The sequence below is a fragment of the Papio anubis genome, chromosome 10, assembly GCF_008728515.1.
Source record: "Papio anubis isolate 15944 chromosome 10, Panubis1.0, whole genome shotgun sequence".
In the NCBI taxonomy this organism is placed as follows: Eukaryota; Metazoa; Chordata; class Mammalia; order Primates; family Cercopithecidae; genus Papio; species Papio anubis.
The window spans coordinates 91,899,860-91,925,979 of NC_044985.1; the positions used below are offsets into that span (position 1 = coordinate 91,899,860).

The window sequence follows — 26,120 nt, forward strand, 5'->3', positions numbered from 1 at the left end:
GACTAATAAGGCAGATGTGATTATTTTCTCACATCTGATGAAACAGTGGAGGTACAGAGAGGTTAAGCAGTTTACTTAGGATCGCAGAGCTCGTGAGCAGAACTGGAAACCCAAGCAGTCTGGCTCCAGAATCCTTGCTCTTAATTACTAAATTGTGCTGCTTCTCATTATTATTGTGTACCTTTACTGACAAACTTCTAGACTAAGAGGGAACCATTAGACAACAATCGTTGAGTAAAACTGCCAAGTATTCACAAAACAACACACATACTACAATCTCTGATAACCCAAGTTAACAGAGATTGTAGTATGTGTATTGTTTTGAGGGCTTTGCCAAATGCTTTTCTGAACACTAAGCGCTATACAGCACAGACCTGACCTACTTATCCAGTATTCCTCAATTTCTGTTGTGTGCCCTCAGACAAGTCTTGGGAGTTACAGACCACAACTACACTTCCTCTTATATCTCCCAGAGCACCTACTACATCATGAACACACAACAGAAAGTTTTATCTTTGACAGATGGTAGCAAAAGCCAAGGAGATCTTCCCTGAGTTAAATTCTGTGGGAACTAAGGACAAAGTTTAAAGCGGAGTTGGGGGCCGGGGGGGCCACTTTAGCTCTTTAGCTTTCAAATTCTCTAGTACAGATTCCCTGACATAAGCAGAGACAAGGATGTAATGGTCTCCAAGCCACTGGCCATGATGGCTTGACCCTTGGTCACCCTGTCCCATTCTTCGGCTCACCCCCTTCTAGCCCGCCATAGCCTTGCGGGGCTGGGTGTTTCTGTAAGTATTTGAAGAGCACACTCTGTACCTCATTCTTATTTGCATATCCCAAGGTGCCTGTCAGAGTGGGTGTAGCACATCAGAGGGGTTTGAAAACCCCCAACTAAAACTTCACTTAAGGATTTTACTTATAAGCAACCCCTCCACGGTTGTATTCAAAGTTGGAAAAATAGAATTTAGCCGTTTATCGCACATAAATGCCTAGGGATTTCTCCTCTGGGAGACAACAATCCAAAACACTCAATAAGAAAATGACTTAGACAATACAACATAAGAAGCAACAATGCACTAAACATTTCTCATGTATCAAAGCTGTTTATATGTTTGGGGGAGGGGCATATCTGACTCTTCCTTTGTTGTCTTTTCCTCCCCCAATTAGCTACATACCTATTCCCTAACTCTAATAAAGCTTCACCTTATTACTTCTAAGTGGGAGACAAATTTGAAAATAGTAGTAAAGATAATAATTGGAGATATCAAAGAAAGTCAATTTCCTTATTTCTACCTCTCATTTCCTTAGAAGATCTGGCACTTTGGCTACTAAAGGACCCCCTAATTTTTCACATGGGAATGAAAACAGATTTTGGCTACCTTAGAACTTCTTGTTTTTCAAGAGCATAATACACAATAACCCTTCTGGGCACTTAGAAACCAACAGATCTTTCTTCACCTAGACTCACATGCATAAGAAGTTCCCAAATTCAATTTCCCTTTTTCTGAAGAATTGCTATTCTACATGATTTACCCAGAAGCCAATAAGTAACTAACTAGGTCCAAACCAGAAATACTGCTTACTTCCAGTCTGGCAGCCATTTAATGAGTAATTAACCACCCCATACTTTCTATCAAGGATGCTTGTATTGCTAGGGTAAAGGTATCCTTTATGTTGAAATGATGCCATAAAACAGGCCTTTGCCAGAAATACACCCTCATTTATCATATGAAATGCCATGTGGTATTAGCAAGGTCGATAATGTTTGTTCAATATATTTTGCTTTCATAGGAGCTTGAAATGATTTGTTTTTGCAGCTGTAACAGAGTTAAATTAGGGATTTAGTTTCAGCTTAGCTAGATGAGCATATATAACTAGGAGCTATTAATTATCTGCCTAGAAGCCTTTGGTCATCTTCCCACAACTTACAGCATCCTTGGAGGACTAAGTTACACCAAAAGCAGCCAGATTTTATCCTCGAAGAATTCATCTTGGCTTCTTGGTTACTAAGGGGAGGCTAAAAATTTGAGTTTTTATTTCTTATTCCACAACTCCCCCCACTAAGCATATAAATGTTATTAGTATATAGATTTTTTCTAAAGTTGAGCAAGGAATTTAAGACAAAATCTTAGTGCAAAGTCTAGTTTCAGACATCCGTTCCCACAAATAAAAAACTAAAAAGCACAACTTTTCTGGCCTTAAAGCACCAATAATCAGCCCCCTTCTCTTTTTCTTTCTTCTCATACTGCTGTTCAGGCTGAAACACAGTACAGGGAGAGGAAGTTAGCTATGAAGATAAACTCATCGAAAGCCTGCCCTACAATTCTAGTTGCCCTCTACCTGTTTGTGAATGTTAGCTGGGAGCAACCGCTGAAAATCTTTGGGGGGAAAAAAGCAGGGAGGAAAATAAGGCAGGGGAGAGAAGAGAGAGAAGAAGGGAAAGAGGGGGTGGGGTGGGGCAAAGAAAAACTAGAGAGCAATTCAAACAAAAATGAAACTCTCTCTTTCTCTCTCTCTCTCAAACACACAAAGAGGAGGAAAATGCCCCCACACCCCCTACCCCAGGTCCTAACAACATACTTCTTTATCAGAGGTTCATTGTCAATCAATTAGCCCAGGCAGCAGGGGTCTGTGAAGGGGGGGGCACCCAGGGAAACAATGGACAGCCCTGTTGTATTACTATTTAATCACTTTTGCTAAATAAATAGAGCAGCCCCGAGGTGCTGTCATGTCAAGGGAATTTATAACAAAAAAAACTTCATTTTTCATTGGTCATTACTTTTTTCCCTTCAGGACAAGAGAGGGTTATTACTGTAGCCTTAAGTTCCATCTTTGTGTTTCTTGCCTTTGATTCCCACTCAGACCCTGCCACTTTCTGGCACTAATTTGTCAGCCTGAACAAAGAGGGGATTTGTACCTCCTGTAAGGTCTCAATTAGGAATGGCTTCTGCTGTATTATGTGCCATTCAGAGAAGACACAATGCCGGTAATTACAGGAATTTGCACTAAATGGCTGAAGAATTCACAGCAAAACTTCTCCCCACCACCTCTTGGGTTTACCCCTCCCAAGGGTTGGAGGGAAAAAAAGGAAAGCAAAAAAGCTCTTAATGCCAGAGAGATGTAATTACCAACAGCAGTCCCAAGAGGTTAAACAGCAGCCAAGGAGTAAAACCATAAAACCTGACACAGTGAAAATGGTGTAGGGGATCTCCCAGGCTCACTGTTTTTCTTGCTGTCTTTGCTGTTAACATGTTCAAATTCGGTTCAGAATTGGGAACACTGCCCTACAGTGGGCCATCCAATTTCATCTCCAGATTACAAAACAGTCAAACAGAGAACACTTCCAAAGGTGAGCTTTGCATCTCTTGTCACACTCAGAAACAAGTCCTTGGGCCCTTTTATTATAGTAATCAATTGCTAGGTTTCTTGATTGCTGGGAAATTTTAGGAAAAATATCTGTGTGTGCTAGTGCCAAGAAAACCATGTATCTATTAAGTGCAAATAGGTAGGTACAAATGTCAAATTCCTAAAGAAAATAGAGCTGTTTAGATAGGAGGAACAAGTTCTAGTGTTCAATAGCACTGTAGGATGACTATAGTTAACAATAATATGTAGTTTCAAATACCTAGAAGGGAGATACTGAATGTTCCCAACACAAAGAAATGATAAATGTTTGAGATGATGGATATGCTAATTACCCTGATCTGATCACTATATATATGTATTGCAATATCACTGTGTACCCCATAAAGATGTATATTGTGTCAATTAAAACTTTTTTTAACTAAAAAAAAAAAAAAAACAACAGAGCTATTGCCTTAATCTAATTTCAGAGCATTCTGTGAATAGCCTAATTCAGAATCACATACAGGTACGTAATTCATAAAGACTTTAATAAGCTGTATAGTCATTTGTTTTAGCATTAATATTATAACAGCACAGATTCCTCATTGCCAAATATAATTTTAAACCTCAACCAGTAATTTCACTGAAGAAGCATGCCTCATTTGCTGCTACAGAGGTGTCCCTGAAAAGCTGTACCACCAAATTAACGGTTCCTAAATACCATTCCCATCATGTGCTTCTCTGCTCAAGAACCTTCTGTGACTTCAAGGTCAAACATTAAATGTAATCTGAACTGTCTTTATTTTTATAGGTCAAAAATGACTGAAAATCTGCAATTTCACATAGTTCTACCTGGCACCATCTCTGAGAGTTCTCTAACCCAATACATGGCCTCACATCTGTAGCAATTGTCACAGCTGCCTTTTGACATTCACTGATGTGATTATTTGATTCATGTCTTGTCTTCCCTAGTGGACTGCAAATTTCATGAAGGCAAGGACCACGTTGGCTTTCCTGCAGCACTGACCCATCTAGGTGCTTCCAAGTTTCTGGGCACACAACGAATAATATAATGAATGAAATAACTAAGTTTTCAAATTTCAAGAAGTAGAACTAGCAAAAGTGTAAGGGTCCTAGAGGTAGGCATGATAATAGTAGGTTCCAGGAACAGCAAGAAGACCACTATGAGGCCGGGCGCAGTGGCTTACGCCTGTCACCCCAGCACTTTGGGAGTCCGGCGGGGTGGGGGGGGGGGGGCGCGGATCACGAGGTCAGGAGTTCGAGACCAGCCTGACCAACATGGCGAAACCCCGTCTCTACTAAAAATACAAAAATTAGCCGGGCATGGTGGCACATGCCTGTAATCCCAGCTACAAGGAAGGATGAGGCAGGAGAATCACTTGAACCCGGGAGGCGGAGGTTGCAGTGAGCCGAGATCACACCACTGCATTCCAGCCTGGGTAACAGGGCAAGATTCTGTCTCAAAAAAAAAAAAAAAAAAAAAAAGGCAGACCACTATGGCTGGGGCTTCCTAAGCTCAGTGCAACCCTGGAGCTGCAGAGGAAGCCATGGAACAGTCACGCATAATCAGATACAACTATCAAAAAGCAAGTACACATTTAAAACATACAGTTATGTATCAGCATATATTTTTAAAACCATAACCTCAGGCGTTTTTGGATAATCATGGTCCATTTTTTTCTGCAGGGGCTGTTTAAGTTTTAAAGAAGGATACAGAAAATTCTTCACTTACAGAAAGAATTTAATGAAATAAGGCCAATTGCACTATTTTGTAGATTTAAAAGCCAACATTTGTGGCTCCCCTGAATAGCAAGTAAATGACATCATAATAAAGAGCTACTCTGTGCAATCTTCCACTTTAAAAGTTTATTCATCCAGACTATTTAAAGGGGGAAGAACTAAGTAGACATAAAAACTTACAGTATAAAGGGGCACACTAAAACCATGACATACAGTGAATATGCCTCTCCTTAAAATAGTACATAAAGCCAAAATTCATCAAAAACAATGTGCTGAAGATTTTGGCATTTTGGAAGATCAACATGCTATGCTACCAGCTTTTTCACTGAAGGTGTGTTTTTATGAGGATGCAAAGTTAGAAGACATAGGTACAACAGGAAGAAGCAGCTGGTTTAGATTAACTGTGTTTGTGAGAAACACAGATCAATTTTTAACGTTCCATCTGCTATAATAATCTCTGGTATAATGAACAGTCTCCCAGGTAATTTAAAAAACATTTAGAAGTTTGCTTAACAGGTTTTTGCCTTTTTCTTTTGAGACTCTGCCCCCTACAGGAGATGAGGAAATAAAGTATTCTTACCTAGAAAACCACAGTTCAGCCGGGCACAGGCGGTGGCTCACGCCTATAACCCCAGCACTTTGGGAGGCCAAGGTGGGCAGATCACCTGAGGTCGGGAGTTCAAGACCAGCCTGACCAACAAAGAGAAACCCCATCTCTACTAAAAGTACAAAATTAGCCGGGTGTGGTGGCACATGCCTGTAATCTCAGCTACTCGGGAGGCTGAGGCAGGAGAATCATTTGAACCCGGGAGGCGGAGGTTGCAGTGAGCTGAGATTGTACCATGGCACTCCACCTGGGCAACGAGACCGAAACTCCATCTCAAAAAAAAAATGAAAGAAAGAAAGAAATCCAGAGTTCAAGTGCTGGTACAAAAACAACCTGATAAACCACAAGTATCACAAAGCAACTGAATATAGCACTTTCTGAGGGAAGAAGGGGTATATAAATGGAAGAGCTTTTCTTTCTTTTTTTTTTTTTTTTTTTGGAATGTGCCATACTATACACATTAAGACCGACTTCTCCCTGTCCCAAATTAGAAATCTGTCTCTCTCTGCCCCATTCATCAGAACTCCGAACCAAAGCACAAAGTTAAAAGGCGAGCAGTGCAAATGAATTTTAGACTGCCTTCCTCCCCTGATTCCCTACTACTACCCTTATCCAACCTATCCTCCACAAGCCAAATTTAGTGAGCACAAAATCTAGACAGCAAAGGGAAGCATCCTATCATATGGAACCTAAGGCACCTGCCAGAAATGTCTATTCCTGCCTATTATATAATATGTTTCCTGTTCTTTTCTACTCAGCTTCCTTCTCCCCCTTTTGCTCACTTTTCTTTTTTTCCTGATTTCATTTCTCCAGTTACCGGATGCAATGAGCTTGCTGAATGGCACCTTCTACCTACATTTCTCCTTCCTCTTGAGTGTCAGGAATGCTATGAATGCAGTGCAGAGCATGGGCAGTGCACACTCCATTAGAAGGCACACTTCTGAGAGGGAGGTGAATTAGGCAATACCTCTTGTGAAATACCTGAGGCTTTTCTTCCCTCTTTTACTAGAAAGTTTCTTGATTCAGCTACTCCAATCTCCACATCTTGAGAACTAAGCTGAGCTGTTCTTCCTTACTCCAATAACACAACAGATTTGCTGACCACATCTGTAATCTAAAGCCACGGAAGTGTACCATAATTCCAGGATGTCCAGAGTAAGCACTTAGTAAATTATTATTGAATGCCTGAACTTAAAATATATATATACAAGTATAAAACACTGAAATGTCAGTAATTTCTATTTTTTAAAAAACTGCTAAAACTAGTATCTCCTTATTTCAAAACCATTTTCCAAAAGTATCTGGGTGACTTAACACAGGTCTTTCATACCTACAGATACATCTATATAAACTAGTAGAGCTTCTTTCTTCTTCTTTTTTCTTTTTCTTTTTTTTTGAGATGGAGTCTCACTCTGTTGCCCAGGCTGGAGTGCAGTGGCATAATCTCGGTTCACTGCAACCTCCGCCACCCGGGTTCAAGTGATTCTCCTGCCTCAGCCTCCTAAGTAGCTGGGATTACAGGTGCCCACTACCACACCCAGCTAATTTTGTATTTTTAGTAGAGACGGGGTTTCACTATATTGGCCAGGCTTGTCTCAAACTCCTGACCTTGTGATCTGCCCGTCTCGGCCTCCCAAAGTGCTGGGATTACAGGCATGAGCCACCACGCCAGGTCTAGTAGAGCTTCTTAACTGGCTCAGTGTTTCTGGTCTCTCCAATCCCACCCCGCAAGTTTCTGATGCACAGTCACTGAGGTCCTTGAGTCAAAGCAAGGATGATTCACTCAATCCTCACTTTGGGTAATTTATTTTCCAACAGAAAAGACCAGCATCATAACTAACCTAAGTTCAAAAGGTGAGTTTTCAATGTGCCACCCCTATTTGGCTTTTTTCAATGCAGGAGCAAGGACAAAATTTTAAATGTGGTTTTGGCTGGTGGTGAGCTTCTTGATCACTTTTAAACAACATACTTAAATCTAATAGACTTGAATTAAAACCTTCCAAATCAGGTTTCCATTTAAAGCCATTCTCATGGTAAATTTAATGTCACAAACTGGGGTTGAAAGGAAAATAATTTGATTTAGTTTATAACAGATATCTAGATCGGGTTCAGTGAAGTTTTAAAACCTTTTTTTTTTTTTTTTTTTTTTTTTTTACAGAGTCTCGCGCTGTGTCACCCAGGCTGGAGTGCAGTGGCGCGATCTCGGCTCACTGCAAGCTCCGCCTCCCAGGTTCACGCCATTCTCCTGCCTCAGCCTCCGAGTAGCTGGGACTACAGGCGCCCGCCACCACGCCCGGCTAGTTTTTTGTATTTTTAGTAGAGACGGGGTTTCACCATGTTGGCCAGGCTGCCTCAAACTCCTGACCTCAAGTGATCCACCTGCCTCGGCCTCCCAAAGTGCTGAGATTTCAGGCGTAAGCCACCGTGCCTGGCACAATTTTTTTTTTTTTTTTTGTAATTTTACTGTTTTAGGAAAGGTGGAAGAATGGGCAGTAGAGGAAAGATGCAGTAATAAGCTTTTACAAAATAAGATTGTTGATCTCAAACTCCTCTTTGCATCTCATCCTTACATAGCAGTTCCAGAAGCCCTGGGCTTCCCATGATGGGCATAAGCCCGTAGTGACTCAGCGGTCATCTGCTGAATCATCATCTACCCTGCTTTTAGCCACCCCCACATTTTCTGTCAAGACTGATTTTCTAGATTTCACCTTAAGAGGATTTGACAAGGTCAAGATCAATGACAGTTACTGACTGTGGCCATTTTCCTTGCCTAAGGAGTTTTAGTAGTCAGCTTTGGACTTGAATGTCTCTTATGAGACAATTTGTGACATGCATATTCACAGTGACCTTTATTCAAGAAGGCAGAGAGAATAGAATCACGTCCGACTCAGGAAGCCTAAATTCTAGTCTCGTTAGGCTCTAGCCAAGTCATTTTGATTCAACGGGGTTTATCATAGCTGCTTCTATTTATTTCAACAGCATGGGATAAGGATGGACGGATGCTTTAACATAGTAAGCTCCTCGAGGAGAGATGCTTTCTATAAACAGGAAGTGGCTGTGACTAGCCTTTTAAGGGGATTTTTAAAGTGAATTCCAATTGTGGGGTTCAGGATTGTTCTTTAATGAGCTTTAGGCTGAAAATCTGCTTCATACCTGCACATTTGAAACTCTGAGCAGTGAGTCCTCGTTCCAAAGACAAAGTCGTCAAAATGCTCAGGAAGCTGGTAGTCACAGATTGGCGTTTATTCTTCCTGAGTTCATGCCCACCCGTCTGATCCTTGGGTTTGTTCCTCAGTGTGACTTGCAGGTTTTGCTCTGAACTCCTGGCCGCATTGGCAGCTGTCTTCAGAGCCTCCATCCATTCCTGAGCTCTCTGTCGGGTCTCAGCTCGGAGGCGAAGGACATCCTGGGGGAAAATGACTTGAAAGCAAGAGTCGCAGCCATCCAGGTTGTCCATCTGGACAGCCAGACACACATCCACATTGTAGCTCAACAGTGGATCCTCGTCTAGCTTGCCGGGCTGAAAAGCCATAAGGTAGGCCCTGCTCAGCACAAACGTAAATGCCTTCCAGTTGTTTTGGACAGTCAGCCTGTAGAGAGTCCCTGATTTGAGGATGTTTTGGTACTGTTTGGGGCTATCTAGCACAGGGGACGGTGGCAGCAGCCCACTGGCTTTCTTCTGGAAACAATGATACTGTGTATAGTCATCATGATGGCCAAGCCCTGGTGAGATTGTCAGCTCATTCTGCCGCCCCATGTAACCAGGCACAGCAGCATGCACGACTTCCCAAAGCTTCTGCCCCCAGTCCAAAGCCTCCCATGGTGACTCTGCCTTTAGCTGTAGCTGAGTGTTGTCATACAAAACAGTATCCACCATCCTGGCCTCCAGGTTGCCTAAAACAGATATGCTCTGGAAGTGTGAAAGCTGGTACGTGGCATACAGGTTTTGATTCCCACTGCTGTCGAGGCTGTAGAAGTATAAGTTGTAAGGTGAAAGTTCTGCATAACAGCTTTGCCAGTAACTGTCATGGTCCTTTCTAATCTCCAGGTAACCCTTCTTTAGAATGTTGGGGAATGTCTGCTTGTGTTCTAGAAAGAAAAAGAAAGGCAAAGTATTAATTAGAATTAGTTAGTTATAAGAAGGCAGGCCCAAGAAACCACACAGATCAGGGACTGACAGTCTTCTGGTTCAAATTAAACAAAGTAAAAGTAGCAGAATCCCAAGATGGTACCTAATTGGCAAGAAATAGCTGGGGAAATCTTGAGTCTAAAAACTTTAATTAGCAGGCTGGGTGTGATGGCGCACACTTCTAATCCCAGCATTTTGGGAGGCCAAGGTGGGAGGGATTGCGTGAGCACAGGAGTTCAAGACCAACCTAGGCAACATAGTGAGAGCCCATCTCTATAAACAATTAAAAAATTAGCTGGGCATGTGGCACATGCCTGTAGCCACTGTAATCATGCCAATGCACTCCAGCCTGAGAGACACAGCAAGACTCTGTCTTAAAAATAAAATAAAAATAAAAACTAGAACTAGGGTAGAATCACATGTACGAGAATAAGTATGGGGCATGGAACGTGCAACACCAATGGAGTGTGCAACATCAATGTGAGATGCAGAGGTCTGTGTGGAAAACAGAAATACTGGAACGACTGTGACTAGCTATGCCTTGTGAATCTAGGAATCAATCACACTTTGCCAGGGTTCCATGTTTTCTAGGTAATAGACTATTAACAGTCTATTAGTCTATTAACAGTCTATTTCTACCATTACTTTTAATGGTAAAAACCGCAATTACTTTTGCAGCAACCTAACAGTACCAAATACACAAGAGAGAACGTGCCTTCTGCCACTGGACCTAACTCTCTGCTAATACTCTTATCTTTTCTCAGGTTGGTAAAGCGAGGAAGGGTCAATGAATAGGAGAGAGCATAAAATGTGCTGCTCACAAACTCTCATTTCTCAGATACCTTCAGCAGCCCTCAAGGCCAGTTCATGGGCCTTCTGTCTAGGAACCAGAGATCCAAGCTTGACCCGACTAGCTCACTTTTTAGGTCTCTGCTTAGATGGCAGTTTTCTCTCTGAGCCTGACTGTGCTTATGCTATCCCCTGAGCTTGCAATGCTCCTTCCAAAGGCTTCAATCGGCAACTGCACACTTACCCTCTTTCAGAAAAAGAGTCTGTCCTGATTCTCCCAACCTCACCTACACACGTGCATGCATGCCTGAGTCAGTATCAGGTATCACTACTAAATTATTCTTCTATCATGGGCTCTTAGCTCAGGCTATATTATAATAGCTTATTTACATGTCTGAACAAATAAAATAAGTCTTAAATTTTTTTTAAGACTGTCTTTCCTGCTAGACAATCAGTTCCACTGAGGGCAAGGGTAAGGTCTCTCTTTTCATTCTTAGACCACAGCACACTGAACATGGCCTTGTACATAGTGGGTGCTTAACAGGTACTTGTTGAATTAGAGGCCGAGCGCTGGCATTCTCTTCCTGGTAAATTGTTCCTCTATCTGCTTTCTCCTTTCCCACTGTTTTACTAGTCATGCCATCCGTAATCAATGATTAGCGCAATATAGACTAGTTTAGTACTTAATAAAAGGGGACTATCATTTCAGAGATTTCCTGACATTCTTATCAGACATGAAAATGAACATCAGTAAAACGAAGTGAAAATCAAAGTAAGGTGGATCCTGGATCAGAGGAGTTGAGATCGCCAGCAATAAACCGGCTCGAACATGGTAGCATGCGTAAGGAACTGAGGGCAAGAATGAACCGGTGAACCGAGATGAACGTCAGGAGGAGGGAAGGCAAGAAGAAAAGAGAAAAGAGAAAAGAAAGAAGAAAAGAAGAAGAAAGAAAGAAAAGAAGAAAAGAAAAGAGAGAGAGAAGAGAAAAAGAAAAATGACATCCATGTGAGATCAGTATCTCTAATTGAAGGATTTTAATTTACAAAATGTTCTCAATCTCGCTACCGACAATTGAGATCAGTCATTAAAGTGAGTCATTCAAAGATAAAATCATACTGCTTAAAGGGTATGATTTCTGCTTTATTCAAGACTTTTGGCTAAAAAAAAGAATAATATAGGTCTAGATCTTAAAATAGCAAACCAAAAGAGAGAAGGAGAGAAATGAGGCTGAGAAAAGCCAGTTTTACCTGCTTTACATCTCTGGTCCTGACATTCATTAGTATTTCTGTGGTAACTCAAAAGCCATTAATTTCTTGCAACCCACACTAATCCCTTTGTAGAAAGAGATAATGGATGCCTATTTGCAGGTTATCTTTTTCTTCTGATAATGCAATAAGGGAGGCAGTGCTGTTAGCGACACTGCTGCCACCTCTCCTGGTCTCATTTCCATCAAGCACTGATGATAGTTCAATCTTTTCCATAATAAGACTTAAAACTATGTGTCCCTCTATCCCCATCCCCACTGTGACCCGACAGCTCAGCTGAGTCCGCGGAGTAAAATAAAAACCACCTCTCCTGCTTTTCGCTAGGACTTTTCCTCCCCTCTTCTTATCTCTCTGCGAGCTTTTAACAACAGCTCCCAGGAATTAAAAATTCTACTTTAATTGGGCCCAAACCAGCAGCAAGCCTGGCTAAAACCTCACTCCTTTCTAACTATAGAAGGTATGGTGGCAGGTGCCAGCTTGGGTGGACTGAATGAGAAGACCGGTGAGGGAATTTTCAAGGTTCCCTCACCTTCTAGATGCAGAATAAGAAGAAAAAATGCACTGGGTTCCAACATTTTTTCCCCACTCACTAAGCAACATTTCCTATCTCTGTTCTCCCAACTCAGCTTCAGCCCTCTTTAAGTGGTACATTAAATTGAAACAGAAAAAAAAACTGTGAATCCTAGAATCCTAGGAAATGGCTTTTTTTTTTTTTTTTTTTGAGACAGGGTCTTACTCTGTCACTCAGGCTGGAGTGCAATGGCATGATCATGACTCACTGCAGCCTTGACCTTCCAGGCTCAAGCAATCCTCTCACCTCAGCCTCCCAGCCAGCTGAGAATACAGGTATATGCCAGCATACCTAGCTAATTTTTGTATGTTTTTAATAGAGACAGGGTTTCACCATATTGCCCAGGCTGGGGAAATGGTGTATTCTTATAGGCTGCTGTTTGTCATGTAATTTCTTGAAAAATAAGAATCAGCTGGGCGCGCTGGCACACCCCTGTAACACCAGCACTTTGGGAGGCTGAGGTGGGCGGATCACGTGATGTCAGGAGTTCGAGACCAGACTGGTCCAACATGGAGAAACCCCATCTCTACTAAAAATACAAAAATTAGCCGGGTGTGCTGGTGTGCACCTGTAATCCCAGCTACTCAGGAGGCTGAGACAGGAGAATCCCTTGAACCCAGGAGGCAGAGGTTGCAGTGAGCCGAGATTGCGCCACTGCACTCCAGCCTGGGCGACAGAGTGAGACTCCATCTCAAAAAAAAAAAAAAAAAAAGAAAAGAAAAGAAAAATAAGAATAAAAATAGCAAAGGTGATCAGGAAGCTATTTTCTGCAGTATCCATTCCTCTCTGGAGGACCTGTTTATACCATACCTTATTAATATATTGTGTGTGATATAAAAGTTACATATCTGATCATAAAGTGCTAGAGAACTACCATTTCTCTAACAACTCTTTCTACTGGATCTGAAGTTTATTTATTTAGTTGAGACAGGGTCTCACACTGTCCCCAAGGCTGGAGTACCGTGGCACAATCATAGCTCACTGCAGCCTTGAACTCCTAGAGGCTCAAACAATCCTCCTGCCTCAGCCTCCTAAGTAGCTGGGAGTATAGGCGCACATCATGATACCTGGCTTATTTCTTTATTTCTTTGTAGAGAAGGAATCTCACTACGTTGCCCCAACTGGTATTGAACTCCTGGCTTCAAACAGTCCTCCCACTTTGGCCCCCCAAAGTGCTTCGATTATAGTTGTGAGCCACTGCACCCAGACTGAAGTTTATTTTTAATTATTTTTGCTACTAACAAATCAGAAGCTATGTATTTAAATCTAAGTTTTCATTAATTTACCATAGTTCACCTTTTGTTTCTCTGGGCTATATCATTTCAACTCATTTAATTAACCCCACACATATTCTTTTAAAGTATTCAATTTCATAAATAATAAAATCTCACAATGACTAATTTGATAAATGAATATCATATAATAATGAAGTGAAAGTGTTTGACTTCATAAATGAATATCATCACAAATGAATACAGTTGACTCTTGAAGAGCATGGGTTTGAACTGTGCAGGTCCACTTTTACCTGGAAAATCTTCTATCTCTGCCACCACTGAGATAGGAAGAGCAGCCCCTTCTCTTCCTCCTCAGTCTATTGAACATGAAGATGAAGAAGATGAAGACGTTTATAATCTACTTCCACTTAATGAATAGTAAATATATTTTCTCATCCTGATTATTTACTTATTTTATGTAGATGGCTATGGCCACCATGGTGCACCTGTCAGCCTGTTTGTGATTTCCTTCCTTCCTCCCTCCCTCCCTCCCTCCCTTTCTTTCTTGAGATGGGGTCTCACTCTGTCACCCAGGCTGGACAGCAGTGGTACAAACATAGCTCACTGCAGCCTTGAACTCTTGAGCTCAAGCAATCCTCCTAGATCAGTCTCCAGAGTGGCTGGGACTACAGGTATGCACTGTCGCACCTGGTCCATTTTTTAATTTTTTGTAGAGACAGAGTCTTGCTATGTTGCCCAGGCTAGTATCAAACTCCTGGCTTCAAGCAATCCTCCCACCTTGGCCTGCCAAAGTGCTGGGATCATAGGTGGGAGCCACTGTGCCCAGCTTTGATTTTCTTTTCTTTCTTTTTTTTTTTTTTTTGAGATGAAGTCTTGCTTTTGTCCTGCAGGCTGGAGTGCTATGGCATGATCTTGGCTCACTGCAACCTCCGCCTCCTGGGTTCAAGTGATTCTCCTGCCGCAGCCCCCCAAGTAGCTGGGATTACAGGTACCTGCCACCACGCCTGGCTAATTTTGCATTTTTAGTAGAGACGGGGTTTCACCATGTTGGCCAGGCTGGTCTCGAACTCCTGATCTGCATGCCTCAGCCTCCCAAAGTGCTGGGATTACAGGCATGAGCCACTGCACCCCGCTTGATTTTCTTAATAACATTTTCTTTTCTCTGGCTTATTCAATTGTAAGAATACAGTATATAACACATATAACATACAAAATGTGTGTTAATTGACTATTCATGTTATCAGTAAGGCTTCTGGTCAACAGTAGGCTATTAATAAAGTTTTGGGGGAGTCAAATATTAAACATGGATTTTTTTTTTTTTTTGAGAGGGAGTCTTGCTCTGTTGCCCAGGCTGGAGTGCAGTGGCGCGATCTCGGCTCACTGCCAGCTTTGCCTCCCAGGTTCACGCCATTCTCCTGACTCAGCCTCCTGAGTAGCTGGGACTACAGGCGCCCGCCACCACACTCGGCTGATTTTTTATATTTTTAGTAGAGACGGGGTTTCCCTGTGTTAACCAGGATGGTCTTGATCTCCCGACCTCGTGATCTGCCTGCCTCAGCCTCCCAAAGTGTTGGGATTACAGGCACGAGCCACCACATCCGGCCCAAACATGGATTTTTTACGGCATGAGGGACTGCCACACCTAACCCAAGTTATTCAAGAGTCAACTGTAATATAATTTATTTTGCAAATGAGTAAATTATCTAATATCACAAATGATCCAGATAGGATCACTGACAAAGAATATCATCATTTCCCCAAAGAAAACAGAGAAAGGCGAGCAAAACAAATCACTGTACCCGTGAATTTCATACTGAAACCACAAGACAAATTCCTCATGAAAAACAAAACAAACAAACAAACAAAAAAAACAACTATTTCTCCATTGCTTTCTACTGTGGCTAACACAAAGACTTGGTTCTGTTCCTCCTCAACGAAGATCCCCTTTTCCTTCTCCTCACCCTTACAGTATCCAGTGCAGTGGTTTCAGGACAATAAATGCTAGTTACTGAAGAGGAAGAAGGGAATTTTCCCTGTCATGCACCTGATTCACTTCTCTACTGCCAACACCCCAAATAGTTTCTCTTTTGCCATTATTTCCTCTATCTGTTCTCAAAAAAGTTTCCATGCTCATGGCCACCTTCATCAAGGTTGAGTACTCCTCCTTCCTGGCCATTTCACCCATTGTTGCCAGGCTAAACTCTACGGGTATCTCACAGTCCCTCTCACACCCCTCCTCAGGCTAACACTCTTCACAGGTTTCTGGGTGCCACACAGTAAAGTCCATACTCCTTGGCTTGGCCTTAAACATTTCATTATGGAAAGTTTCAAACACACTTGAAAAGCATGTAGAAGAGTAAGATGAACACCAGGTACGCATTGTTCAGTTTTAAAAATCGCAATTTTCTGCCATTCTTCTTTCATCTCTCCTATCCCTCTCCAACTCTTGCTTTTTATTTGTTTTTCTTGCTGGTATGTTTGAAAGCAAATCACAGACATTAGTTTCATTTCACCTGTAAATACTTCAGGGTATATTTCTAGTCTAACAGATAAGATCTTTAAAATATATACGATACTTTTTCACACCCAACAAAACTGATAATTCCTTATCTAATACTTAGTCTGTGTCTGATTTTCCCAGGTTGTCCCAAACATTTCTTTTCTTTTCTTTTTTTTTTTTTTTTTTTGAGATGGAGTCTCGTTCTGTCACCCAGGCTTAAGTGCAGTGGCACAATCTCGGCTCACTGCAACCTCCACCTCCCGGGTTCAAGCAATTTTCCTGTCTCAGCCTCCCAAGTAGCTGGGATTACAGGCGTGTGCCACTACACCCAGCTAATTTTTGGATTTTTAGTAGAGATGGGGGTTCAGTCATGTTGGTCAGGCTGGTCTCGAACTCCTGACCTCAGGTGATCCACTTGCCTCGGCCTCCCAAAGTGCTGGGGTTACAGGCATGAGCCACCGCACCCAGGCACATTTCTTTAATATAGATAGTTTGCTTGAATGAGTTCATATGTTGACTTCATTGACATGTCTTTTAAGTTTTTTTAAATCTATAACAGTTCTCTCTTCCTCCTTTTTTTACATGCCATGTATTTCCTGAAGAAGCTGGTTCATTTATCCTGCAGAATTTCCCACATTCTGGATTTGGCTGAGTGTATCGTCACAGAATTACTTCAATGTTCCTGTTTTCCACGTTTTCTGTCAACCGCTACTTGAACCTCAAGGTTCAGTGAGGTTTTTTGTGTTTTCGTTCTTGGCGGCTTTTTGGTTTTGTATCTGTTTTGTTTTTGCAAGAGTATGTCACAGGTGGTTGTCCCACTTCTAGGGATGTTAAGATAATTAGGGGGTTCAGGGTATATTAGCCTGACCCCTCCATCATACATTTCCTCAGAAACCCCTCACACAGTGCTGCCCCTCTTAACTCCACCATCTTTCTGTCAGTTGACCAAATCACCGTTTCCATGGCTCACCTCCTCCTGACCTTCATGCATTTTCTCCACAGTCCCCCACCTAGATCTTCCTTCGTCTCTGCTTGTCTGAGTTCTCCCCATACTTGAGGGCTACGATAAAATCTCATCCATTCCTGAAGCCTTTCTTCATCCCTTCTAGTTGAAAACAATTGTGCTCTGAACCTTCACGGCTCTATGTCTATACCATTCCGATGACTCAGAGTCATTTTTGCCTTCAAATACTATTTCATGCTCATCAAATATTTATTAAATTTTATAATAAAAATTATTCCCCAAATCAGTAAGAAATGTAAAAGGAAAAAAAAAGTTTCCACTTCTACACCTTAGCACCCACAAAATTCTCCTGCCCAGACTGTATACTTTTTTTTTTTTTTTTTTGAGACGGAGTCTCGCTCTGTCGCCCAGGCTGGAGTGCAGTGGCGCAATCTTGGCTCACTGCAAACTCCGCCTCCCGGGTTCACGCCATTCTCCTGCCTCAGCCTCCCGAGTAGCTGGGACTACAGGTGCCCGCCACCGCACCCGGCTAATTTTTTGTATTTTTAGTAGAGATGAGGTTTCACCGCGGTCTCGATCTCCTGACCTTGGGATCCGCCCACCTCGGCCTCCCAAAGTGCTGGGATTACAGGCGTGAGCCACCGCGCCCGGCCTGTATACTGTTTGATATGAACCCTTTAGACATTTTTTATAAATATATACAGATTAAATAATTAGGTTTGTTCACATATATTAGCATATATAATTATTGGACTATTAATGTGCTTTCATTTTGGTTACTTTATAAAATTTTGCCTTTTTAAAAAATACAATGTTCCAGATCACAATAAATGAAATGTTTAGGTAACCTACTTTACCAGGAAAATCTGGACTGCCTGAGTCAGAATAATGAATGAACCCACAGGAATAGGATTCTGAAGATCAGGCAATAGTTGGAATGAAAGACAAAGTGCAACCTTTTAATGTTTTCAAAGAACTCAAAAGCCATGTGGTGTCAATATTCCAAATCAAAATTATCTAGGAAAATTTAAATGAAACACTTAAGTTATTATAATAAGATTAATAAATGTGAAAAGAAGCCAGAGCAGAAAGTGGATGGAGTCCTAGACAGGCTCACCCGGACTGCTTCTCTGTCAAAGTTTAGAAGATCTATGACACTTCTTTCACTGGATCATCTTTCTTTTCAGTTTCTCTACAGGCTATCCAGGCTATAGTAAGCTGAAAGGATAAATGATATTATCTGGAAGTCAGGAAACAGGATTTACAACTGTTATACAGGCTCAAAGACAAGGAAGCAAAGCAATTTGACCCGCATTTATGGAGCACCAACGACGTGCAAAGCAGGGCACTAAGCTTTGTTGGAGACACAAAGGTGACAGAAGTTCTTAAAGTCCTTACAATTTGGTTGTGGTAAATTACTCGAATATAGACTTCTCCATCATTATAAACATTTTTTGGGTTTTTTTTTTGAGACAGAGTCTTGCTCTGTTGACCAAGCTGAAGTGCAGTGGCATGTTCATGGCTCACGGCAAGCATCAACCTCCCAGGCTCAAGAGATCCTCCCACCTCAGCCTCCTGAGTAGGTAGGACTTCAGGTGTGCACCAACCATGCCCAACTAATTTATTTTTATTTTTGTAGAGACAGGGCCTCGCTATGTTGCCCAGACTGGTCTCAAACTCCTGGGCTCAAGCAATCCTACCGCCTTGGCCTTCCAAAGTGTTGGAATTACAGGTATGAGCCACCACATGAGGCCTCCATCAATATAATTGATTAGCTAAAGATAAAAGAAAAGATATCTTTGCAAAAATGGATAAGTACAAAACTTGATGTAAATTGTACCAATGAATATGTAAACATACAGTGACAACATTAAACTTATAAAAGTGTAAAACTTAAAAAAAAAAAAAAAAAGAAAGAAAAGAAGCATCACTTCAGAACAAAGGTATTCCTCTGATTTGGCTCGTCTTCACTTATGGCCAATACCAACAATCTGTATTCAACTGCTACTTCCTCTTGCCTTTTAGGCCCCGTTTCCAGCTTTGCAGACACCATGCCACTTGGTTCAACCTCACCTAACGGCTCTGGCCCAGGTGCTGCCAGCACTGCACTGACAGCCTAGAGCAGGAGAGAAAGTGGTTAGACTTCCTGAGAACCATTCAACCACCTACCAGTCCCACTCCCTCCTCTAAGGCTGTGCACATCTCCAAGATTAGTTACACCCTCTAGGTTTCAAAATTCCACTCTAGCCACAATTCTAATTCCAGGGGACTACTAAACTTCATCTCTTATACACTGCCCCACTGTCAGCTCCACCCACTCTTGGTCTCAAGTAACAACCCCTCGTGGCACTGTCTAAAGCAAAGATAAAAGTCAATTTTCATCGACTGCTATTGACTTCCTGGAACTCTGCACTGAGAAAGATGCTGAGACCACATGTGGACTCAGTGGGAAAGAACCCTGGGGTGTTGCTGTGGTGGGTAATAATGTGAGTTATGCATTTGCCCTGTGGTTTTAGGATCTTGACAACACAGTTCCTTACCCTCTTTGACTCCAGAGACAAATTCTGTCTTCCACAATAGTAATATCCTAGACCTTTTAGAACTCTTCATAATAAAGTTCTTATCAATTCCAACCTGGTTCTCCTTCATTCTTTACACAGGCATTTTTCTCAGTCCACCTCACCTGCCTTCCACTCCATCTTCACGAGGGCCTTCAATCACAAAACTCTTCCACCTCACCCCGTACAACCTCTTCCCTGTTTCACTGGATTCCTAGCTTCTCAAGATCTGTGGTCAGTAGTTTAAACTCGTTTTCTCTTACCTCTCTGATTTAATCACCAATTCTGGATCACACCATCATCTATATTCTCTATTTAAGTCTAGCTTTCTTGAGCAAGAGATAGAAGTGCTAACCCCAGGAAACACAAATGCATATTGCTCACCTTCTATCATATCTTTAATCCTGATAATCTATTCTTTTATTCATTTCTGTGGATCTGAAACACAATCCCCAGAACAGTATTTCCATACCATCTTCACTTTCCTCAAACACCTAATTCCATGGTCTCTTTCTCTGTGCACTGTAGGGAGCTCCTGTATATATAAGATATTTGACTTCATACTAACCCATGTCCTGTAGAAGTGCCACAGAGCTTAGTGGTTAAGGCCACAGTTGCTGGAGCAACCAGCCTAGGTTCAACTCCCAATTCTGCCCTTACTGCCTACGTGACCGTTGACAAATTATTTAACCTGAGTCTCAGTTTCCTCATCTTTAAAGTGGGGCTATCATAGTAGTATGTACCTCAGTGTACTGTTGTGAGGAAGAAATAAGTAGCTCTTAGGACAATGCCTGACACTATATAAGTGTTCAATAGATGTTTTCTGTTTCAGCCTTTTAGTATCAAAAGAAGAAACTTTTTGCTTCCTTGCTATAGCAGACCCTTCCGCCTCTACTGTTAACAAGCTCCTTCCTACTTCTCTAGAATCCCTTCATCTATAACATGTTGCAGTTCTCTCTACTAACCTCCTTTCCTCTATCTTCCAATATCCTAAGGTTTACTGTGTCTATTAAAAAATTATTTGCTTGATCCTACCCCCTTATGGCTGAAGTGTCTTTTTTCTTCAGATTCCATGTGCTTATAATGCCTCTTCTTCCTGGTCCACATGACCTGGCCTCTGGCTATTGCTCTGACCTCATCTCACATCATCTTATAACCCTTCTCTCACTCCAGCCACAATTCTCTCTTAGGTCCCTTGAATAAGCCAAGCACATTCTAGCTCTGAGGCCTCTGAGTTGCCATGTTCTCCATCTGGGGCTTCTCTCCCCAGTTCCACTACCTTATTTGCCTCTCTCAGTGTTTCACCTCAAAAGTGCTAACCTCAGTGAAGCCATCCCTTAACCACTCAGGTTAAAGAGCCCCTCAATTGTTCTCCATCACACCTCTTGCTTTATTTCCTTCAAAGAACTCTCTCCTGCTGAGAACAGGGACCTTGATATCTCTCTCCTTCCTGAATACCAGAGACTGGCTCCATAAATATTGTTGACTGTATCAGCAAAGGACTTTGCTAGAATCTGTGGAGATACCAAACCAATCAGACACAGATCCTATCAATAGAGTTTATAGCCCATAGTGGGGAAAAGATGGGCCCCAAAGTATCTGCAATATGCAGCAAAAAGTACTCAGAGCCTTCTAACATGCAAGAGAATAAAGAGAAGGCTTTTGCCTGGGGAGTTCTTAAAAGTCTTGAGAAGGAGGTGGCATCTGAGGTAGACTTTGAAGAGAGGGTAGAATTGATATTCAGAGATGGCAGGAAGGGGTAAAGAGCATTCCTGATGGTGGGCCTTCACTTAGATTTTCTCTTTCCTTTATCCATTATCCTCCATCTATCCCCAATTACAGCCCTTCTTTTCCTTTTCACAAGTCCCACTTTCTCTTCATTGTCACTATCACCCTAATTTGAGTCCTCATCACACATCATGACGCCTGGCAGACCTGATTGGTTTCCATCCCTTAGTTCTTTCCATCTACCAATCATTCCATGTACTGCTGGGGCCTGAGGAGACCCATTGAAGAGCATTCCTTTTCCTCACCCAACTTTTGAACCAATTGAGACGGACAGAGGGTGGCCAGATACATGGGGATCGAAACATCAGCCAGTTGGAGGATGCAACTTAGTTGCGTAGCAGCAAATTGAACCCCAGGATTTCACAGACTTACCTCTGAGTCACAAGTATCACTGGATAGCCAGAGGCCTTCCCTCTTGGGAAACTGCCCATGAAGGGCTGATGGCATGGAGGAGCAGATCTGGGCGAGTGGACCAGAATTAGTGCTCTTAGGAGAGCAGCTGAATTACCTGGTTTGTCTCCTAAACTTGTCAATAAGTCACTCCTCCTTCTCATGGGTGGAGTGTGCAAAGGGATGGAGAGAGGCCAAGAGTGCCATTCTAGCGGATGTCCCTTTACATGGACACATAAGGCCACTGAAAATGAGGGTCCCTGCTACCCTATCACCACCTTTCACCCCACCAACTTCCACATTTCTTATCAAATACCCTTTAATCTTGAGTCTCAAGATATGTATGGGTGCTTCTTGCCAAATATATCACAGTAAGTCTATTCGTATGGCTTTGAAGGTCCTCCAAAGTCTCAGCCTACTACTCCAAAATGTCCCCCTGTTCTAGGTTAGCCTCCTGACCATCTCATACATATGCTGTGTTCTTTCTACCTTGACTTTGTGCTCAACCCTCAAAGTTCAGCTGAAATAGCCTCTCCTCAATGAAGACTCCTCTGGCATTCTGAATCACAATCATCACTCTTTTCTTTGATTCCTGGTTAATAAAACACAGTTTTCCAAGTCAATTTGTTTCATGTTATAGTACTCAACTATGTTTAAGCCAGAAACAAAGGGAAAAAATGAACTAATGTTAGGTCTTTGTCCTCCTCGTCACAGGCACATCAGGGCACACTAATCATGACACTGACACACATGTCCATAGCAAAGAACATGAAGAGAATGATACTACAGGAACCAAAGCCGGACTGTGTCTTGCACATATTAAATACGCTCCACAGGCCCTGCTACAGTGTTGGCCAGTGGAGTACACAGATGGTATTCCACAGCTATTTTTATTAACAAATTTGTTCTGGTAGAAATGAACTAGTCTTTTCTATGGCTACTTTGGAGACTTTCTTTTTGGGTAAAAAGAGGATATTCCATTCATTTTCCCCTCATAAACCTAGAAAAAAGATTACCTATGTCAGCTCTAGTGGAAACAGACCTGTAACATATCTGGCTACATATTAGCTAGATATACCAGTTTAGGGATCTCTTCCATCCAGTTCTTTGCAACAGTGATAGAGCATAAGTCAATACATTCCTGGCCAATTTTTCTCAAGTGTGAACCTGACTAGGAGATCACAGACCCAACTTTTTAAAAGCAGAGATTTTCTGTCTTCTGTGATGAGGGCAAGCCCTAGCCTTTGTTGAGCTTTTTGACCCAGGAAACAATTCCAAACATCACCTTTCATACCATGCTTATTCTTTGCCATGGTGAGCTTTTGGCTCTATATCTCCAATCTATAGGAATTAAATATAAAAGACCCTCCCATACTGAGGCTGCTGGATTTGAGGCATAAATGGCATTCCATTACGATTTCTTGATGCAGCCTACAGAATTAGAGACTTAGAGCCGGAAGGGATCCTAGAAATTCCACTAGTACATCCACATGTGAGACAGAACCTGTCAGCTGCCTTCATCAACAGAACCTAATTTTGTTCAGGTATGGGGGCAATATGCTCAGGAAAGATGGCCTCTCCCCTGCCCTGTGAAAAGAATAATATTTGTTTAATCCAATCACAATAAGCCTATTTTCCTTTGCCAGAGATTGCCTTAGGGGTGGACATGTGACCCAGTTCTGGCCAAGGAGCAGGTGCTATTGGGAGCCTCTGGAAAAAAGACCCAGAAGAGATGCCCTGCTTTCTTTCTTCCTGGCTTTTACTGTTGGTATTTAAGAAAATGATCCGAACACACTTGGGAAGTTAGGAAAAATTTTTTTAAAAATGATCCTTGGGGCAGCTGTGGCCACTTTGTACCAACGAGGGGAGAGAAGAGAAATCACCAATATACCAAGGACAACAAAACAAAAAGATGGAAAGCCTGTAGGTCCTGGATGACCCCAAGACCACCTACCCCTGGGTATCTTGTTAAGTGTTCATTGCATAAGTCCTCAACATTCACTAAGTGCTCAATAGTTATCTGTTAGATAAAAGAAAAAATACAATGCTATTTTGGCCTTACTATTTGTGCCACTTTTGGTTGAGTACTTTGTTACTTGCTTCTGAAAGCATTCTAACTGACTGAACACATTTGGAAAGAGGTTCCAGGAAGCAAAATGACTTGGCCAAGGTTATACCACAAAGTGGGCAAGTTGAGAGTAGAACTCCAACCTCCAGACTTTAAATCTAGATCACACTGTGTTTTATTTGTGGTGGAGGGCATGAGTCCTAGCCTTCCTCAGGCTGGAGAGGCAGTATAACACAGTGGTTATGTGCAGTCTTGGAGTTAGGCTTGGCTTGGAATCCTAGCCCTGCCACATACTAGTTGCATCTTCTCTAAGCCTCAGTTTCCTCCTTTGTAGATCAGGATAATATCATCTATTATGTTAAACTGTTGTGATTATTAACTAAGATAATGAATGAACACTTCTTAGCACAGAGCTGGCCATAAAATTATCGCTCATTAAGTGATACTGTCTTACTGACAGTAGTAATAATAACAAACTTCATTCAACTTGAATCAAGCTGTAACTAAGGAGAAAGAAAGAGAAGCCCTTTCCATTTTAAATAAAAAACAAAACATCACTATTCTGTCCTGACTTTTAAGCACCAATACACAGAATTCAACTTTCCACGTGCTCATGCTTGGTACAGCAGAGTTTTCTGAAATACAGCTGATACCTTCAAAGGACTTCCAATCTGGTGTGGGAGATGGATGGACAAGCAATTATCTATCGTGCACAGCAGAGTAAAATGTGCCATGGGAACATAAAGTGAAAGGGGGAAAAAAAAAAAGAATTTTAATTGAGAAAAATCTGGAAAGGTCCCAGGGAGGATATGGCATTTGAATTGGCCCTTGAAAGATAATGGAGGACTTTTGGAAAGTGAAAAGGGCAGGGAAAGTATTCTGGGATGAAGAGGCAGCAAAGGCCCAGGAGCTTTAAAGCACATGGCACTTTCAAAAATGGCAAAGGCTCAAAAGGAAGAAGGTGTAAGTGATAAGGTTGGGAAGATACCTGGATGCTTTATAAAGTTTACACTTGATTTTGTAAGAAATGGGGAACTGTGGTTCACTTTTGAGAACAAAGTGATATGAAAAGATTTGTGTTTTAGAAAGAAAACTTTAGCAGTTTATAAAATTAGTAACCATAGTTTTCCTTAGCCAAAAAGAAAAAAAAATAAATTAGTAGGACAACCGGGAAAAAATATCAGACATTTTGATTTAAAGGTTCCCATGGAGAAGTGTTATGAATCAGAATGTGGGCTGTCAATGAGGCATATTGGGTTTCCAAATAGCTGCCACAGGCCAACATTCAATAATGTAACCAATGGAAACTATACAACCATATAAAATCAATTTTCTGTGACCTATTTTAGCAACTTCTTTGTACTGACTAATCTTGCTGAAGGGTGAATCATAAATTCAGCAAGAGACCATGTCCTGGTGACCTCACTTGTTCTTAGCCTGCAGGAATATTCCCACCTCTACTGGCTCCAAGGCTTTTGAGAAACATCATAATTGAAAAAGCAGTCATTTTAGTATAAGTCCCAAATTTGGCTTTTTTTTAAAAAAAGTGAAAGATGGGGAAAAAGGGAACCGAAACAGACTAACACAAAACCTGGGATAAAGAAACTCTACTGCCATGGTTTTTCTAGCCCTAAAGAAAATCTCTGCTTGAGACCTTCTCCTGAAGTACTTAGAACAAGAAAATACAGGCATAGGGATGGTACCAGGTCAGCAGAGAGTGAAACCGACGGAAACAAAAGCCCAGTTGACCACTGCCCTTGCCAAGCAGATGAAAATGTGAACACAGTCAGGAATGGAAAAGTAAGTTAGATTCTGGCAGTTTGTTGAGTTTCAGAGCTCTGTAGCTAATGCAAAGAATTTCTTTAAAATTTTTTTATTTTAAAAATTGCAACCGCGGTTCACCCAGAAGTAGAGTTACAAGACACACAGAAATCTTTCTGTGTTAAATGATTTCAACCATACCTACGTTTTCATTACAATTTTTAATTATCTGACTACAGTAATTAGCTTCCACACAACCATGAGTCAGGGTCAGTTCAAATACATCCTAGAATGATATAATTTTGGAGTTGGGAAGGACAATAGAGATAATTTAACCTGCCTCAGTAGGTTTGTAAACCAAACGCAATAGACAGTAAAGTTGTCTATA

At 41.7% G+C, this 26,120-nt stretch overlaps 1 protein-coding gene across 7 annotated transcripts in view; it reads right to left on the reverse strand.

Moving 5' to 3' along the window:
- Positions 1 to 26,120, reverse strand: part of PLEKHM3 (pleckstrin homology domain containing M3) — a 206,879-nt gene that overhangs the window by 147,163 nt on the left and 33,596 nt on the right. For all 7 annotated transcript variants that reach the window (XM_009182899.4, XM_031651488.1, XM_021923918.2 and 4 more), the window contains one exon: positions 8,867 to 9,802. In XM_009182899.4, the coding sequence (XP_009181163.1) occupies positions 8,867 to 9,802 (936 nt within the window). The remainder of the gene's footprint in view (positions 1 to 8,866; positions 9,803 to 26,120) is intronic.